The sequence below is a fragment of the Crocodylus siamensis genome, chromosome 5 (genome assembly GCF_052110815.1).
Source record: "Crocodylus siamensis isolate JL-2025a chromosome 5, ASM5211081v1, whole genome shotgun sequence".
NCBI classification, from domain to species: domain Eukaryota; kingdom Metazoa; phylum Chordata; order Crocodylia; family Crocodylidae; genus Crocodylus; species Crocodylus siamensis.
The window spans coordinates 61,808-81,373 of record NC_143399.1 but is presented as its reverse complement, the minus strand read 5'-3'; the positions used below and the strand labels follow the sequence as shown (position 1 = coordinate 81,373).

At 49.0% G+C, this 19,566-nt stretch overlaps 1 protein-coding gene across 3 annotated transcripts in view; it reads right to left on the bottom strand.

Annotated features, from left to right (window-relative positions):
- CFAP57 (cilia and flagella associated protein 57) overlaps positions 1 to 19,508 on the bottom strand; it is a 110,947-nt gene extending 91,439 nt beyond the window's left edge. For 2 of the 3 annotated variants that reach the window (XM_090049149.1, XM_090049151.1), the window contains exons 1-6: positions 19,343 to 19,508; positions 18,255 to 18,571; positions 14,388 to 14,674; positions 13,997 to 14,204; positions 11,012 to 11,164; positions 1,419 to 1,552 (exon numbers count right to left, since the gene is read on the bottom strand). In XM_090049149.1, coding sequence (XP_089905275.1) covers positions 1,419 to 1,552; positions 11,012 to 11,164; positions 13,997 to 14,204; positions 14,388 to 14,674; positions 18,255 to 18,571; positions 19,343 to 19,499 — 1,256 coding nt within the window. In that variant the 5' untranslated portion in view covers positions 19,500 to 19,508. The remainder of the gene's footprint in view (positions 1 to 1,418; positions 1,553 to 11,011; positions 11,165 to 13,996; positions 14,205 to 14,387; positions 14,675 to 18,254; positions 18,572 to 19,342) is intronic. The other variant, XM_090049150.1, reaches the window with a different exon arrangement.
- Between the last annotated feature and the right edge of the window lie 58 nt (positions 19,509 to 19,566).

Sequence of the window (19,566 nt, the reverse complement as noted above, 5' to 3'; positions counted from 1 at the left end):
TTTTTTTCCTTTTTGTATTTTTGCATGGCGGTTCCACCCACCATAGTTTCACTTTTGCTGCTTTTATCTTCTGAACTTGCCAGAGGATCCTGAGCAAGAGGCAGGCAGAGGCCTGCACACACGCTGCTGGTGATCATCTCTGGAGTGGATCCAAAGAGAGGGAGTCCACAAGGAGACTGCGAATGTTCACAGGGGTGCAAGGCAGGCCTGTGATAATCTTTGGAGCAGATTTTTCAACAGACGATACAGAGGAGGGCCTGAGGGAAACTATAGTTACAGGTAGAGCCTTCCTGCACATGGGGGAGACCCCAAGGAGACTGAATGTTCATAGGGGTGCAGAGCAGGCCGGCGCATGACAATAACTGGACTACGGGATTTTCTTGATCGTTGCGATTGGGATTTTGAGAACCTGATCCCAGGGAAAAGGGGACATGGACTGAGCCCAACAAGGAGGCTGAGAGCAGCCGGGGTTTTCTTTGGGGGTTTTTTTGCCTTTTCTTTTGATATTTGTGCATGGGCCAAGACCAGCCCTGGAAGGGTATACCTAGTTAAGACCAAAGGTCACCCTGGGGTAGCGGGCCAAATAATACCACAACAGGCAGCACTGCGACCTGGCTGCAGAAGAATTTTGTGAGTACCATTTGGTGAGGCTAGTCTGGGGTAAAGAGAAGGTTTGGAGCCCCACAGAAGAAACAGGGATCGAGACCAGGCAGGATCACCACAGGCAGTGCCTCCTGGGAATAAATTTCATCAAAGTTGTGGCAGGCACGAAAACATAAAACCAACTTCCTGGCAGACCAGGTGATCCAAAGCCGAGGTCCACCCTGTTGCCACCTGTAGGCAGACGAGCTCAGAGCAGCGGTAGCAAGCCCTACAGCACATACAGCCATCACAAATCCTGACAATTTTTAGAGGTTTAGAAATCGTATCTTGGCAAGTCAGACCAAAAATGGTTGCATTATCTCACTAGAGAGCTGAAAATCAATGTGTCCAGTGCTGTAGTGGATTTGCTTATAGAAGATATGTTATGGAAAGTCATTTTAAATCCTTTCTTGAGTTTCTGACATTATTTTTTCTCTTTTGGATATTCGATAGTTAGTTGTACTCATAGTACAAAGATATAGGGGAAATATGTTAAAAGTGTAATAACATTTCTTAACAATATAAAACATTTCTAAAATCAACTTTTGGAAAACCTGTGACACATTTACAGTGCACAGAGGCATGGGAGCAAAGTCTGTGATTTTTTTATGCTTGTTTTGAACATATTGGATATTTATACTCATCCCAACCTCCAGTCTTTAAGACTTCCCTCATCAACAAAAACACAGGCATCCATATGGTAGGACATCTGCTGTCTGTTAGATATAGGATATACGCAGAGACAGAAGGTAATGAAATAAAAAATGGGTCTTTACTTGGCTTCGTAGTTCCAGATGCGAACAGATCTGTCCAGGGAACAGGTAGCAACAAGGGGTTTGCGGATACAGGTGGCCAGTCCAGTGACAGCAGCAGAATGCAATGGAAAACTTAGGTACACAAAGTGCTCCCCCTAGGGAAATGAAACAAATACTTGGGAAAACAAATCATACTGGCTTAAATATGCACAAGATTAAGACTCAAGGACTGTAAACAAAGAACAATGCTATAAATCACTACATGGAATTTAAAGAAAGGGTCTCAGCTGGTGCTAAGACAAACTAAGCACCAGAAATGCACAATAAGGAGCAATACCTTGGGATCAATTTCATACCCCATCTTCATTAAGGATGTGAAAGAGAAAGAAAAGATTAATTAATGGGGTTCACAGAAATTATTAACTTGCAAAGAGCTGCGCACACCGGTGAGAACAGAGCATTGTCCAAAGGGCCTGGTATAGATCACCTAGAAATAACAAAAATTTGACCTGGACAAATGCCAGTAATATACCTAGAGGAAATTTTCCTGAAAAGACAACACTGGGTGCATCTACACGTTCATTAATGCACTGTAATGACAGATACTAATAATGCGCCATAATCGGTGCTACACTGCAGTAATGCTGGAACATGCTTTTTTGTGATGCTAATGTGCAGTAGACTAATTCTACTGTGCATTAGCACACATTTTTCCCTGCCGTGCTAATGCTCAATAGAATTAGTCAACTGCGCATTGAGTGTCTTACGTAAACATGCCGAAATGGGAAGTAAAAACCTGGGAAGCAATTGAAGCAGGAACTTGCCATGTGAGAAATATGAACAAATGTAGCAGCTCCATACATATGAGATGCCTGCTATGACTTCACTTGAAATATGGGTTTAATTTTACCTGAGAATTTATATTAGATTTATTCCCTACATTAATTAGCTTGTAATGTCACCAAAGTAGAGACTTCTGCATGTTTGTAGCCCAAAGAATAGTGTTCCACTTCTAACAGGAACAGCTGAGTGCTGCCATAGTACAAGTACCACATCTTATCATGCATCCACAGATGCATCACGAGCAGATCCAAGGAGGTGAACCTCCCCCCCTATGCGACACTGGTCAGGCTGCAGTTGGAGTACTGTGTCCAGTTCTGGGCGCCGCACTTCAGGAGGGATGTGGACAGCATCGAGAGGGTCCAGAGGAGGGCCACTCGCATGATCAGGGGGCATCAAGGCAGGCTCTACAAGGGGAGGCTACGGGACCTGAACCTGTTCAGCCTTCACAAGAGAAGGCTGAGAAGGGATCTAGTGGCCATCTAAAACTTACTGGGGGGGACTAGAGGGGAATGGGCGAGACCCTGTTCTCCCATGTGCCTCCTGGAGTAACAAGGAATAACGGCCACAAATTGACCGAGAGTAGGTTCAGGCTAGACATCAGGAGGCACTACTTCACCGTCAGGGCAGCCAGGATCTGGAACCAGCTTCCAAGGGAAGTGGTGCTGGCTCCTACCTTAGGGGTCTTTAAAAGGAGGCTTGATAACTACCTAGCTGGGGTCATATGAGCATAACCTAGTGAGGGTCATATGACCCCAGTATTCATTCCTGCCCAGGGCAGGGGGTCAGACTTGATGATCTGCTCAGGTCCCCTCCAACCCTACATCTATGAATCATGTTGCCAAAATCTTTTCAGTAGAATCAGAGTGGGGAGGGACCTCAAGGGTCATTAACTCTTAAAAATGTAATTTTAGTACAACTTAAGTACCACCTTTCCACCATTCAGCACAGCTACATGTCATGTAGTGAATGGAGTCAGACGGCTTACAGATACCACTGTCAAAGTAGCCACTGGGAATTAAGGTTTATTTCCTGGCTTTCCAAAGTCTGGAGTTTTGCTGTAAAGGAAGAAAATACCACTAGGAAACCTTAATTCTGTACTAACCGTGTTTTTTGTCATTGGGATAAGTTTAGGGAAGGGACAAGAAAGTTGAGTTGTGTGATTCATGGAGTTGTTTATTGTCCCCAGGTTCACAGCAGAAAGGAGGGTGTTCGGTATTTCCCAGGCTTCTGGACTTTTTGTTACCATGTGGGGCCAAGAAGGAATTTTCTTCCCCTCCACTTGCTACTGATGTCAGTTTTTGTTGTTGTTGTTTTTTGCTTTCTTCGGAACCATTGGGTGTTGACTGCAGCACAGACCAGGGATTATGACTGGGCTGGGCTAATGCTCCTGCTGGGATTAAAGCCAGGAGGTTCCTGACTACAGGGTTTTGCCCTTCTACTCAGGGTCAGACTAATTGCCAGCTTTGGGATCAGGAAGGAATGTTACCCCATGGTCAGACTGGTATGGACTGTGGGGGGTTTTGTCCTTCTCTGTCATGGGGAGCATTTGATCAACCCTGGCAGGAACTTTTCTGTGATTCTATGATATACAAAGAACACTCCTTATTAAAGATATTCACAGGGTCCAGAGCCTCACCAATGAATTTTACAAACAACTACCACAGGAAGTAATACTGAATACTATGGGCCAGATTTCACCCCAACTATTAGGTATCTAAGCTAGATCTCATTCCACTTTGCTTGGGTTCCTACAAAGAGTGAACACAAAAGGTGGGAGGGGCCTTTTCACTGATCTTTGTGACTTAATGTGGTCTGGCCCCCTTTAGGAGGAAGTGGACAGCCTGGGATAAAGGTGGGTGGTTAAAACGCAAGGGGAAAAAAAGGGTCCTCCATAGCAGGGACAGATGAACTGAAAGCCAGCTCCTACTCTACACAATACACTTAAGGCCCGTTTAACCAGCTAATTAATTATGCCTTAAGTTGTGACCCAGCTACGCATTCAACCAGTTAATGGCACGGTAAAACATGAAGTAAGCTACAAAGTTATAACTCAAAAAAAGCGTAATAACTTTGTAACTTGCTCTAATCACGCCATTAACTGAACATGTGACCAAATGCTCCCCTGTGCCTAGGAGCCCCACAGTTTCTCTAGGTAGCCTTTTCAATTGCTTGACCACCCTCAGAGTCCTCTTGATTTCCAGCCTAAATTTCCCCTGCTAAAGCTTGAAGCCATTGCTCTTAGCTCTGTCTCCTATGGCCACAGAGAAAAGCCCATTTCCAGCCTCTCTATAATTGCCTTTTTCGTTTGAAGACTCTTTCCAAACTGTTGACATCTATTTTGAAATGCAGGGCCAAAAACTGGACACAGCACTCAATGTGAGGCCTCACCAGTGCAGAAGAATCACCTCTCTTGTTAATACAACTTCTAGGCTGTTGGCTTTTTTACAACAAGAGCACAGCGTCTACTACAGACCTCCCACTCAAAGTCCCGAGCTTGACCAGGAGTTCGCCCGGGAACTGACTGAGGCTGCTTGCTCCAGGACCTTGGTTGTCATGGGTGACTTCAATTACCCGGACATCTCGTGGGAAGATCACTCAGCTAAATCTGAGCGGGCGCAAAGCTTTCTCTCGTGCGTGGATGACCTCTACCTGACTCAAGAAGTCTATGGGCCAACGAGAGGCAAAGCGCTGCTTGACCTGGTACTGGCTACGGGGGACGACCTAATCGGCGACCTAGTGATTGATAGAGACCTAGCGGACCTACTGCGGCTAAAAAGGAAAGCCTACAAAGGATGGAGGATGGGATTCACCTCCAAGGAGGATTACTCCGCGCTGGTCCGGTCCTGCAGGGAGCAAACCAGGAAAGCCAAGGCTGCAACTGAACTCCAACTAGCTTCAGGCATCAAGGACAACAAAAAGTCCTTTTTCAGATATGTGGGGAGCCGGAGAAAAAGCAAGGGCAATGTTGGACCCCTGCTAAACCAGATGGGGCAACTGACAACTGACGCCCAGGAAAAAGCCAACCTATTAAATAGGTACTTTGCGTCAGTCTTTCATCAGTCACACGGGATGCCCATGCCTGCTATGGGACAGGGAAATCTGGGTGAGGGGGATCCCCTACCCTCCATCAATGCTGACCTCGTGAAGGAACACCTTGAGAAGCTGGATACCTTCAAGTCAGCTGGCCCTGACAACCTGCACCCCAGGGTACTCAAGGAGCTGGCGAGCGTCATAGCCCAGCCCCTGGCACGGATCTTTGAAAACTCCTGGCGCTCTGGTGTAGTGCCCGAAGACTGGAAGAAGGCCAATGTGGTGCCGATCTTCAAGAAAGGGAGGAGAGTGGATCCGGCTAACTACAGGCCCATTAGCCTGACTTCTATCCTGAGGAAGATCTTAGAAAAGTTTATTAAGGAGGCCATCCTTGAGGGACTGGCCCAGGCTAACATTCTAAGGGATAGCAAGCACGGGTTTGTTGCGGGTAGGGCTTGTTTGACCAATCTCATTTCCTTCTATGACCAGGTGACCTATCACCTGGACAAGGGAGAAGAGTGATGTCATATATCTTGACTTCAAAAAAGCTTTTGATCTGGTATCCCATGATCACCTCTTGGCCAAACTGGCCAGTTGTGGCCTTGGCTCCACCACGATCCGCTGGCTGGGAAACTGGCTCCGTGGTTGGACCCAGAGGGTTGTGATTGATGGCAGTCACTCATCGTGGTGCCCTGTGACCAGTGGGGTACCTCAAGGCTCTGTCCTAGGACCCATCCTGTTCAACATCTTCATTAATGATGTGGACATTGGAGTTAGGAGTGGACTGGCCAAGTTCGCCGATGACACCAAACTTTGGGGCAAAGCATCCACGCCAGAAGATAGGCGGGTGATCCAGGCTGACCTGGACAAGCTCAGCAAATGGGAAGACGAGAACCTCATGGTGTTTAACACCGATAAATGCAAGGTTCTCCATCTTGGGAGGAAAAACCTGCAGCACCCTTATAGGCTCGGCAGTGCTACGTTGGTTAGCACTACAGAAGAAAGAGACTTGGGGGTCATCATTGACCACAAGATGAACATGAGCCTGCAATGCAATGCTGTGGCTAGTAAAGCGACCAAAATGTTGGCGTGCATCCATAGATGCTTCTCGAGCAAATCCCGGGACGTCATTCTCCCCTTGTACTCGGCCTTGGTGAGGCCGCACCTGGAGTACTGCGTCCAGTTTTGGGCTCCACAATTCAAAAAGGATGTGGAGAAGCTTGAGAGAGTCCAGAGGAGAGCCACGCGCATGATCACAGGTCAGGAAAACAGATCTTACGATGACAGGCTGAGAGACATGGGACTCTTTATCCTGGAAAAGCGCAGGCTCAGGGGTGATCTGATGGCCACCTATAAGTTTATCAGGGGTGACCACCAGGATCTGGGGGAACGTCTGTTCACCAGAGCGCCCCAAGCGATGACTAGGTTGAACGGTCACAAACTCCTGCAAGACGGTTTCAGGCTGGACATAAGGAAGAATTTCTTTACTGTCCGAGCCCCCAAGGTCTGGAACAGTCTGCCAGCAGAGGTGGTTCAAGCACCTACATTGACCACCTTCAAGAGTAAATTGGATGCTTATCTTGCTGGGATCCTATGACCCCAGCTGACTTCCTGCCCTTTGGGCAGGGGGCTGGACTCGATGATCTCCCGAGGTCCCTTCCAGCCCTAATGTCTATGAAATCTATGAAATTGAAGCCCAGCCAGTCTGCATCTGTGCATGTGATTATTCTGTCCCAAGTAGGCCCCAGGAGAGGCACACCTAGGGCAAGGGTTAGTGAGGAACTAGTTAGGGAGCTTCTGGAGGGACTGGACGTATTCAAGTCAGCCGATCTAGACTATCTGCACCCTAGAGTACTAAAGGAATTGGCTGAGGTCATTGCAGGACCCCTGGCACGGCTTTACGAGCACTCGTGGTGCTCTGGTGTGGTGCCAGAGGACTTGAAGAGGGCCATTGTGGTTCCCATTTTCAAAAAAGGGAAGAAGGAGGATGTGGGAAACTATAGGCCAGTTAGTTTTACCTCGATACTGGGCAAGCTTTTTGAGTGAATTATCCTGGCGCATGTCCACGAGGGGCCAGCGGGGGAGATTATGCTTAGGGGCAACCAACAGGTGGTCATTAGATGCAGGTCCTGTCAGACAAACCTGGTGGCCTTCTATGACCAGGTCACCAAATCCTTAGACGCAGGAGTAGCAGTGGACATAGGCTTTCTGGACTTTAGGAAGGCCTTCGACGCTGTCTTTTACCCCATTCTTATTAAGAAACTGGGGGACTGTGGCATTGACACCCACACAGTCGGATGGGTTGCCAACCAGCTGGAGGGCTGCACCCAGAGAGTGGTGGTGGACGGGTCATTTTCAACTTGGAGGGGTGTGGGCAGTGGGGTTCCGCAGGGCTCGGTCCTCGGGCCAGCACTGTTCAACATCGTTTCACAGTTTGTAGGGTCGGAAGGGACCTGAGCAGATCATCTAGTCCGACCCCCTGCCATGGCAGGAAAGAATACTGGGGTCAAATGACCCCAGCAAGATGTTCATCTAACCTCCTCTTAAACACCCCCAGGGTAGGAGCCAGCACCACTTCTCTTGGAAGCTGGTTCCAGACCCTAGCCGCCCTGTGAAGTAGCGCCTCCTGAAGTCTAACCTAAATGTACCCTCTGCCAGCTTGTGACCGTTATTCCTGGTCACTCCTGGCAGTGCTCGGGGAAACAGTGACTTCCCCAATGCCTGCTGATCCCCCCTGACTAGTTTATAACAGACCACAAGATCCCCCATCAGCCTTCTCTTTTGGAGGCTGAACAGGTTCAGGTCCCGTAGCCTGTCCTCATAGGGCCTGCCCTGCTGTCCCCTGATCATACGAGTGGCCCTCCTCTGGACCCTCTCCATACTGTCAACATCCCTCTTTAAGTGTGGCATCCAGAACTGGACGCAATACTCCAGCTGCGGCCTGACCAGTGCCGCATAGAGGAGGAGGATCACCTCCTTGGACCTGCTCGAGATGCATCTGTGGATGCATGACAAGGTGCGGTTGGGCTTCCTGACTGCCTCCCCACACTGCCGGCCCATGTTCATCTTGGAGTCAGTGATGACCCCCAGATCCCTTTCCGCCTCCATGCTGACGAGAGGGGAGTTCCCCAACCTGTAGGTATGGTGTCAGTTGTTCCTCCCGAGGTGCATCACCTTGCACTTGTCTGTGCTGAAGCCCATCCTATTCTCGTCCGCCCACCCTTGTAATCCGTCTAGGTCTGATTGTAGCCTGTTGCATCCTTCCAATGTACCCACGTCCCCCCACATCTTAGTGTCATCAGCAAATTTTAACAGGGTGCTTTTTACCCCCTCATCCAAATCGCTGATGAAGATGTTAAACATTGCGGGCCCGAGGACCGAGCCCTGCGGAACCCCACTGCCCACGTCCTTCCAGGTTGAGAAGGACCCATCCACTACCACCCTCGGGGTGCGGCCCTCCAGCCAGTTGGCGACCCATTTGGCTGTGTGGGTGTCTACACCACAGCCCCCCAGTTTCTTAATGAGAACGGGGTGAGAGACAGTGTCAAAAGCCTTCCGGAAGTCCAGGAAGATTATATCCACTGCTACCCCTGCGTCTAATGATCTGGTGATCTGATCGTAAAAGGCCACCAGGTTGGTCTGACAGGACCTGCCACTGATGAACCCATGTTGGTTGCCCCTAAGTATGCAGTCTCCTGCTGGCCCCTCCTGGATGTGTGCCAGCATAATTTTCTCGAACAGCTTGCCTGGGATCGAGGTGAGACTAACCGGCCTATAGTTTCCCGGGTCCTCCTTCCTGCCTTTTTTGAAGATGGGGACCACGCTGGCCCTCTTCCAGTCCTCCGGTATCTCACCAGAGCACCACGAGTGCTCCTAAAGTTGTGCCAGGGGACTTGCAATGACCCTGGCCAGTTCCTTTAGAACTCTAGGATGGAGATTATCCGGGGCGGCTGACTTGAATACGTCCAACCCCTCCAGAAGCTCGCTAACTAAATCCTTGCTAACCCGTGGCCCGTGTGTGCCTCCCCCGGGACATCTTCATAAGTGACTTGGATGAGGGGGTAAAAAGCACCCTGTTCAAATTTGCTGATGACACTAAGATGTGGGGGGATACGGGCACGCTAGAAGGGAGGAATAGGCTACAATCGGACCTAGACAGGTTATAGGGGTGGGCAGATGAGAATAGGATGGGATACAACAACAACAAGTGCAAAGTGATGCACCTGGGGAGGAACAACCAGCACTATACCTAGAGGCTGGGGAACTCCCTTCTTGTCAGTACAGAGGCGGAAAAGGATCTTGGAGTCATAACTGACTCCAAGATGAACAGGGGCCGGCAGTGTGGGGATGCAGTCAGGAAGGCCAACCACACCTTGTCATGCATCCACAGATTGACAAGCATCCACACAATACTGACAAGTGCAGGGTGCTGCACTTAGGCAGTAGAAACCAGCAGCACACTTATAGAATGGGAAACTCCCTTCTTGAGAGCACAGAGGCAGAAAGGGATCTTTGAGTCATTATTGACTCCAAGATGAGGCCGACAATGCGAGGTCTCGGTTGGCAGGGCTAACCACACCTTGTCATGCATCCACAAGTACATCTTAAGTAGAGCCAGGGAGGTGATCCTCCCCCTCTATGTGATGCTGGTCAGGCCACAGCTGGAGTACTGTGTTCAGTTCTGTGCGCCACATTTCAGGAGGGATGTGGACAACATTGAAAGGGTCCAGAGGAGGGCCACACGCATGATCCGGGGACTGCAGGGCAGACCCTACATTGAGAGACTGCCAGACCTAAACCTGTTCAGCCTTCACAAGAGAAGGCTGAGAGGGGACATGGTGACTGTCCATAAACTCACTAGGGGGGACCAGAAGGGTTTAGGGGAGACGCTGTTTCCCCTAGCGCCCCCTGGCATGACAAGGAACAATGGACACAAGTTATTAGAGAGTAGATTTAGATTAGACATCTGCAAGAACTACTTCACAGTTAGGGTGGCTAGGAGCTGGAACCAACTTCCTGGGGAAGTGGTGCTGGCTCCTACCCTGGGGATCTTTAAGAAGAGGCTTGATGCCTACCAGGGTGGCTCTTGAGGCATGGGAAGGGACTCACAGGGTAGACCCAGTGTGTGACTTGTGGGGGCACACATGAAGAACATACAGCTTGCCCATCTGCCCTGACTGACCCCAAGCAGGCTCAGAGCTCTCACCAGTGCTTCTGCCTGGCCAGGCTGGGCTGGGGCCACTGCCATTGTCTGCACTGGAGCTGGGGTCAAAGCCGTCCAGAAGGTAGGGAAGGGGGAAGGGGGGGGGGAGATGGGGTCTAGGCAGAGTGGGGAGCAGGTGGTAGGGAGACAGGCATAGGAACAACACGGAAAGGGACTAGCTAGCAGACAGTGGTGAGGGGGGCAGGCACTCCGGGGGGCAAGTGACAGGGGAAATATAGAGCAGGGGGGCAGGCACATGGAGGCAAAGGATGGAAGTCTGGTCTCTGACCCCTGCTCTTACTTTCCCCACCACAGTATTAGAGGGGGTGAATATAAAACAAATAGAATATTTCCTATGTATAAAAATCTAATTATTGGGGGTTGTCTTAAATTTGAAGTCAGCTTGGATTCAGGTAATTACGGTAACTGTTTTTCAGGGACTCAAGCAGGATGGAATAAGATGTGGTTCCCCCCGCCCTTGCTTATTCCTCCATCACTGGTTATAGTGCATAGGCAATGGTAATCAGGTGGAACTCACCTTCACTATCTCAGCTGAGGACAGGGTAAAGGTGTAAAGCTGATTTTTACTTGTGCTAACAAGCAGTATTTCTTCTGAGGGACTGAAACACATGCATTTAATATCCTGCTTGTCTGACTGATTTGGGTCACTGCTCTGCTGATCTTGAGGAATCTAGAGGGCAAACCAACCCAATTAGATGTTTCCAAATCCAACAGGCATGATAATATACACACAGTTCCTGCATTATACTGCTTTGGCAGAGATATGCTTAGCTACTAACAGCAGTGCTTGGACAGTAGGCAAAGACAGCAATATGAAAAAATGACCTTTATTTGGCTCTAATTACAAGCAAACACTTTCAATACAGCTTACAGAGAGCCCCCCAAACTCAACCAGCATCTCTCAAATAAAAAGTTACATAACTCCTATTCTCACCAAGGCACCAGGCATTGTAGCAGACCCAAATGTAAGATGCACCTGCTCATCAGCACACACCATATCATCACTGAACCAGATAACATGCAAGGTTTCTTCACCTGCTCCTCTACAAATGTCATATATGCCATCACCTGCTCCCAGTGCCCCTGCTGACTAAATTGGATATGCTGGATGATCCCTACATTAAAGAATAAGACGACATGGATCTGACCTCAAGTCTAAAAACACACAAAAGCCTACAGCAGAACACTTTACCTTCCTGGATATTTCATTGTGTACCTTAGAGTAGCTGTTCCAAAACAATGGAACTTTAAAAGTCAACTTGAATGTGAAATTGTGGAACCCAGTTTTGGACGCCGTACTTCAAGAAGGATGTTGATAGACTTGAGAGGGTCCAGAGGAGGGCCACTCGTATGGTTAGGGGCTTACAGAGCAAGCCCTATGAGGAGAGACTGAAGGACCTGGACCTCTTCATCCTCCACAAGAGAAGGCTGAGAGATGATCTTGTGGCTGCCTACAAATTTATAAGGGGGACACAGCAAGGATATGCTCTGTTCACCAGGGTGCCTCCTGGGGTAACAAGGAACAATGGTCACAAACTGACAGAGAGCAGACTTAGGCTAGATATCAGGAAAAACTTCTTCACAGTAAAGGTGGCCAAAATTTGGAATGGGCTTCCAAGGGAGGTGGTGCTCTCCCCTACCTTGAGGATCTTTAAGAGAAGGCTGGATAGGTATCTGGCTGGGGTCATCTGACCCCAGCACTCTTTCCTGCCTAGGCAGGGGGTCAGACTCAATGATCTGTTGAGGTCCCTGCCAACCCTAGCATCTATGAAAGAAATCATCCACAGACTGGATTGTGTTAAGCATGGTCTAAACAAGGACTATGGATTCCTATCCTGTTATCTGGATTAGCCTTTTTGTCCCATCCCTATGGGATTATTACTTGCCTGCCTCTCAACACTGCCTCCACTTTCCCCCCTCCCCACTTTTCCCCTCTTCCCTATCTTTTGTATTCAAGCAGATGACAGGGTGGATTTGTACTTGTATAGACTAACTAGATGGGGTCTAGCAAGTGTACACAAATGTAATTATAATTTAAGAACTCTGGTGGAAAAAGCCAACAACAAAACAAAGATGTTCACTAGCTATTGAAAGGAAGAAATTGAAGTTTCTATTATCCTCAACTGTAGGAATCCATGCTATTCCATCCATAGAATCACACAAAGTTAGGGTTGGAAGGGACCTTGGGAGGTCACATCTAATCCAACCCCCTGCTCAAAGCAGGACCAACCCCAACTACATCATCTCAGAGAAGGCTTCGTCTAGCCTGGTTTTAAAAACCTCCAAGGATGGAGCTTCCACCATCTCTCTGGGCAGCCTGTTCCAGTGCTTTACCACCCTTCCAGAGAGAAAATTCTTCCTAATATCTAACCTAAACCTCCCTTGCTGTAACTTGATACTACTGCTCCTTGTTATATCATCTGCCACCACTGAAAACAATCCAGCTCTATCCTCTTTCAAATCCCCCTTCAGGTAGTTGAAGGCTCCTATTAAATCCCCCCTCAGTCTTCTCTTTAAATTAAATAAGCCCAATTCCCTCAATCTTTCTTCATAAGTCATGTCACTCAACCCCCTCACCATTTTTGTTGCCCTACACTGGACTCTCTCCAATTTGTCCACATCCTTTTTGCAGTGGGGTGCCCAAAACTGAGCACAGTACCCCAGATGTGGCCTCACCAGTGCTGAATAGAAGGCAATAATCACTTCCCTTGCCCTGCTGGCAACATACCGACCAATGCAACCCAGTTTACCGTTAGCCTTCTTGGCAACAAGGGCACACTGCTGGGTGATGTTCAGTTTATCGTCCACTGTACCCCCCCCAGGCCCTTCCCTGCAGAGCTGCTGCCCAGGCAGTCAGTCCCCAGTCTGTACCAGTGCCTGGGACTGTTCTGTCCTAAGTGCAGGACTTTGCATTTGTCCTTGTTGAACCTCATGAGATTTCTTTTGGCCCAATCCTCCAATTTGTCTAGGTCACTCTGAAACCTAGCCCTACCCTCCAGCGTATCTACCACTCCTCCCAGCTTGGTGTCATCTGCAGACTTGCTGAGGGTGCACTCTATTCCATCTTCCAGGATGTTGATGAAGACATGGAACAAAACCGGCCCTAGGACCGACCCCTGGGGCACTCCACTTGATACAGCTGCCAACTAGACATTGAGCCAAGACAGAATTCTTAAAAGGTGTCTGAATTTCAGCAGTGCTTTAGGTGCCAGTTGCACAAAGGGAAACATAGAGAAGTTACCTTGAAAGAGAATGACCATCACTGACACTGTATACCATTTTGGACTAGTCACTTCCCCCTGTGTAAATGCTGGCCAGGCTCTCAACAGAACTATGATTAGGTGACATTTGTAGAGTGCCTGGAATACCTGCTGAGTTTTTATGTGGAATACATGTGAAACAAAGGAGCTTACAGATGGAACAGCTGTGGCCTGTTAAAGAACTGTAATCTCCCAACCACTTGGAAAAGACCCTACTAGTACAATCACAGTTTCTTACTTACCCGTATTTCTCGGATCTCCCTATAACCTTCTTTATCCTCAGTCTTCTCAAACAGCAGAACAACTCCTGACCCAGCTGAGCATGCAAAGCCTTTGGAATAAGCTGCAATGGCAGAGATATGAGGCAGCGAAACCTGCTGTGGGGCATCACCTTCAAGGACCAATTCATTGGCGAGATCTGGGGAACCGCCAGTAACAAACTCAAGGAGACTAGGAAAAAAAAAAGAAAGAAAGAAAATCAGAGTTCAGCAGCAACCAGAGAAGCACATAATTACTAGCAGGGCAATGAAGGCAAGTACTGACACTAAATGTTTTTCCAGTTAACATCTATATAGATCACTTCCTGCTGCAAAAGATCTTTGGACCCTGTCAGTAATTATCACAAAAACATACCTCTCAGAGTCTTTGGGCAGCTCATCCCTTTCAATTTCACTGGGAGATTTTTTACACTCGATATTTGTCTCCCAGCGCAGATCTCCAGATTCAAAAAGAAAGAGTTTGCCCATATCACTGCCAACTATAACCCTTTCCTCAGAGAGCCAGGCATGAGACAAGTAGTTTTGTGGCTCTCCCCTTTGAAAGTTAGTCTGTTTCAAGGTTCCTTCGATATATCTGAAAAGTTTAAAAATGCCATTCCCAGTGATACAAATCTGAGTGTTATCTTGGGGATTGAAGCTCACCTGGAAAGCAGGAGGGAGAGGAATTACTTTTCAGTAACTATGCTTCTACGGCATACTTTACAAACAATCAAAAATGCATGCTCTCTATCCTAAAACCATTATAATCTTATGAAAATCAAGAATGACAAAAAAAGTCAGAGACTTTAGGACAATTCTAACATTATAAAAGCCTAAGTCTGTCTGTCCGTCTGTCCGTAATGCTTTATTCGTGCTCTGACTGGCTGACAGAAACAGCCAATCAGGGTGCTCCAAGCATGGGGGAGCACTGCCATGATTCTGAAGATGCACCGAGGATCAGACAGAGGGTGGGGAAGCCGATGCACGCCCAGCTCCCTGCATGAGACAGAACAGCAGCAGCATGGGGCATTAGGTGGTGGCACTCCATCCCAGCTCATCCACTATGGGCAGCCCCGCACCCCTGCTTCCCCTTCAGGACCAACCCCACTGCCCCCACCGCTTTGAGTCTGACCCCGCTCCCCCCAACCCATCCCACTGCATCAGGTCTGACCCCGCTCCACACACCCTCTGTTTTGGGTCCAACCCAACCCCATCCCCCGCTCCTGCCACTTCAGATCTGACCCCGCTCCTCCCCCACCCAGTTGGATCCCGCAGCACTCCATCCCATCATTCTTGGCAGGCAATTAGCTAGTAATAACACCTAAGCCATTGCATATGCAAGTTTTATACATTCCATATTGCTGCTTTAATTAGTTATCCTTATAAACTTCTATATATAATTTCATATATTAATATATTACAGTTTAGCAAAAAGGCAGGGAGGTAGTCCACACTGGAAGGTTATCTAAAAGGAAGAGGGATGCTGCACGAGATATAGGTATCTTTCCTCAGGGAGAAGAATAGAGTAGCAAGGCTAAGAAACATATGTATTATTTGGCATACGCTAATCAACAAATCTGTGGAATAAAGTTTTTTCTTGGAAACTTCAAAAAGTAAACTTATTAGTTTCTGCTGAGGCCAGACAGAATTTCTGTCTCTCAAAATTCTACTCTCATTATAGCTTTTAACTTGTACAGTTATGTTTACTACAGGTAAAAGAGGGAGATGATCTTCATCCCAACCACAATGGACAGACCCCACTCCCCATATTACAGTAATCTTTTCAATTGCCTTCTCCTCTTTAGCAGTCTGGTTTATTAACAAATTTCAGAATTTTAATCATTCAGCCAGCCTTTGTATCTGGCTCATATCCCTTGGCCCAGGGTTTGTAGTCGTTGCTAAAGCTTTTCTTTAAGGGGATTCATGCTTGCTCTGAGGTCTTCTAAAACTATATTTTAGAACCACTATCAACCACCACCCTCCCAACAGACTCCTTAGGTGAGCTCAAGTTGCCTTTATACTCCCCAACGTGCCTGTTTTTCTTAACTCTAACATTCTTTGCATCTGAGAGGTTAATTCAAACTGGCATTTGTGAGATACAGACAGCCCCCTCAAAGGGCCACCTCAGTCTGTGACAGAAAAAAGAATCCCAATCAACTCTTGAAGACAAGGGTTCCCACTTTCTCTGACACTTACTCAATCTTGCTGAAGGAGGCTTAGGACAAGCCATGTATAGTTCCATATTTGCAACTGATTGTTATTGTGTCTTTGTAAATACAATGATAGGTAAGGGATGAAAGGGATCTGAGGAAGTCATTGGGTCCAACACTGCTCAAGGGAGGATCATCCCTATCTAAGCCATCCCAGACAAATGTCTAACTTGCACTTAAAAACTTTCCAGTGATGAAATTTCCACAACTTCACTGTGTAATCTCTTCCAAGGCTTTATCAGCTGCATAATTATTTCTAATAATCAACTTAAATTTCCCTTGTTGCAATTTAAACCATTTATTTCTCACTAGCAAACTGCCCGTAAGAACAGCGACAGAGGCCCACGTCCAGCCCCACGCCTCCCCTTCCCCTTCACGACCAACAACCCCCCCCCCCACACACACTCCCCACCGCCATTTCAGGTCTGACCCCACTCCCCACCGCCATTTCAGGTCTGACCCCGCTCCCCCACCACCCGCCCCACTGCATCAGGTCCAACCCCACTCTACACCCGTTTCGGGTCCAATCCCATTCCCCACTCCTGCTGCTTTGGGTCTGACCCTGCTCCCTCCCCCCTGCCACTTTGGATCCGACCCCACTCTTCCACACCCCCTGCTCCATCAGGTCAGACCTTGCTCCCTCCGTTGCTTCGGATCTGACGCCGCTTCACCCCTCTCCCCCTGCTGCTTTGGGTGTGACCCTGCTCCACCCCCCTCCCCACCCCTTAGGTCCAATCCCACTCCCCGCCACTGCTTCAGGTTTGACCCCCCCATCCTGCCCGCTGCTTCATGTCCAACCCCGCTTCCCCCGCTGCTGCTTCAGTCTAGCCCTGCTCCTGGCCGACAGGTCTGACCCTGCCCTCCCTCCCCCCTGCCACTTGGGGTCCTACCCCACCCCTCCCTCCTTCCCCCGCCGTTCTGGGTCCGCCTGGCTTGCGGCAGCCTGCCTCCCTGCTGCCGCCTCTTCCATGCTGGCAGTTCTGGGGGGCATCCAAACTCGGCAGCGGGGCGGGGGGCAGGCACCACCACCATGATCCCCTCCTTCGCCCACGGGAAGGGAGGCTGTGGGGGAAGCCCTGCTGCTGGGACAGCTGGGGTGTGTTCCCTGCTGCCAGACGTCTGGAGCAGCAGCGCGCACAGGCCTACACAGCACAGGCCGTGCAGTCAATCGCTGCTTGCCCTCTTGGCGGCACATGCACAGTTGGCCAAAAGCTGTACGGACAGACAGCCTTTTATTATATTGGAATTTTGTCCCCAGTGGTCCTAGAGAGCAACTGATCATCATCCTTTCTACAACAACCCTTTGTGAAGATTGCTATCAAATCTCTCTTCTGTTTTCCCTTCCCAGAAATAAATAATTCCTGTTCTTCCAAACTTTTCTTGTAAATCATATTTTCTATACCTCTAATCATTTTTAGTACTCTCCTCCGGACTCTTCCCTATTTATTCACATCTTTCTTGAAGTATAGCATCCAAAATGTGATATAATACACTAGGTGTATGAATGAATCTGCAGTGGAAGAAGTCAGTTTCCCACTTATCCCTTTTTTAATGCTTATATTTTTTCCCCCAGTCAATTTTGCCCATAATTGTTTTCAGATTTGAGAAATCAGCAATTTTAAAGCAGCAAGTCTCTGTCTCTCTCTCGTGTGTGTATATATATATATATATGCTCATGCATTTTAGGCAAGCTTTGAAACAAAGTGCTGAGGAAGCTTGTCTAAAAAAAAAAACCTCTTGACCATGTACTTGGGCCAATAAAAAAACCCCACTCAAATATCTCTGCCTTTCAAATAAATGTTAATGCTTTTCTTATTTTTTTTTAATGTTAGCATTACTTTCAGGACAGAAAATACTGGCCCACTTCAATTACCTCAGAGAAATTATCTTAGTATGCATCCTTTTCTGGAATAATAGTGCTGTTCTCCTTCCATGTCTTGGAAAGGGAGTTTCTGTTACAAGATCATGCTTGATTGCAACAGGTGTGCTCTCAGAGTGATTTGTCTCTGCCTAGGCCTCCCCTGACACCTTACCTGGTAGACAGGGTTGTTCTGGGTGTCAGCTCTGACAATTGCCATCAGTCTCTGCTTCTCCCACATCCAGTAGGCAAGATTGGATTCAGGGGGTCCTGTCTGAGCAACTAGATACTTAGAATCAGGAGAAAATGCCAGGCTGAGAAATTGCTCAACAGGGAAATCAAATGAATTCAATACTTTCCGCTTTTTGCATGGGACAGATGATAATTCATAGATAGTGATAGTAGGCTTCTCTTGTACTATCTCAGAGATGGCTAGGTAGCGCCGGTTTGGACTTATGGCCAATGCTAACATCCCCTGACTTTTTTCAGATCCTAAAAAGCAGAAAAATAAAGAGAGAGACTGTTACGCCAGCGGGGTCACAAGACACACCTAGTAGGTCAGGAGTGCAGAAGTAATTAAAACCCTGAAACAGGTTGGGGGGCAGAGAATTATAAAAAAGAAAAGAATAGGTCTCCTGTGACCAAGATCCTCTACCACCAGCCTTCAAGGTGTTTCCACTGCCCCATCAACCAGACCTTCTGTGTTCAAGATCCTTCTCGAACACAAATGTCCTGCAGAGCAAGGCCCCCAAATGGGAACCTGCCGAGGAAGGGGCCCGCCCAGGGGAAACAGCGAGATGGGCGCCCGACCCGAAGGCCCAACCAGTCCGCTCGGCGGCGCACAAAACGCCCTCTGCCCTTTGCTCATCGCAGGGCCGGGCCAGCCCAGCCGCAGAGCCCCAGGCTGGTTGGGGCGCTTCCCTCAGAGCCGCCGAGAGCGTCAAGCACTACCGCCCCCCGCCATTTTGCCGTGCGACGCCAGACCGGGGGGGGGGGAGGCGGGCTAATCAGCGGCTGCAGCAGACTCGGAGACCGGATTAATCGAGCGTCTCGGCCGCAGTCCCTACAGTCCGCAGCGGCCTCCCGGCGTGTACTGCGTGCTCCGCCCGGGCGGCCCCGGCAGGCCCGGCTCTGCGCCGCGACCCAGCAGCGAATACGGGCTGTCAGCGAGGCCAGCCCGGGTCCCGAAGCGCTCCTGGTGAGCACCGCGTGCCTCCCTGCCAGCCAGGGCGTACTGGGCCCTGCGTAGGGGCGGGCCGGTACCGGGAATGAGCTTCTGCCAGCGCTGCTCCACGTGGTACTGCACGCAGCCGCTGCCTGCGGGGTAGATGATGATCTGCTCGTCGAAGAAGCAGACGTTGCTCGCCACGCCGGGCCGCAGCCCGAACACGTGCAGCGGGTGTGCCACGATCGCCGACATCGCGCCCGGCTAGTCCCGCTTGCTCTTGCCTCTGCTGCGCCGGTCGTCATGGAGATAGGGCAACGGA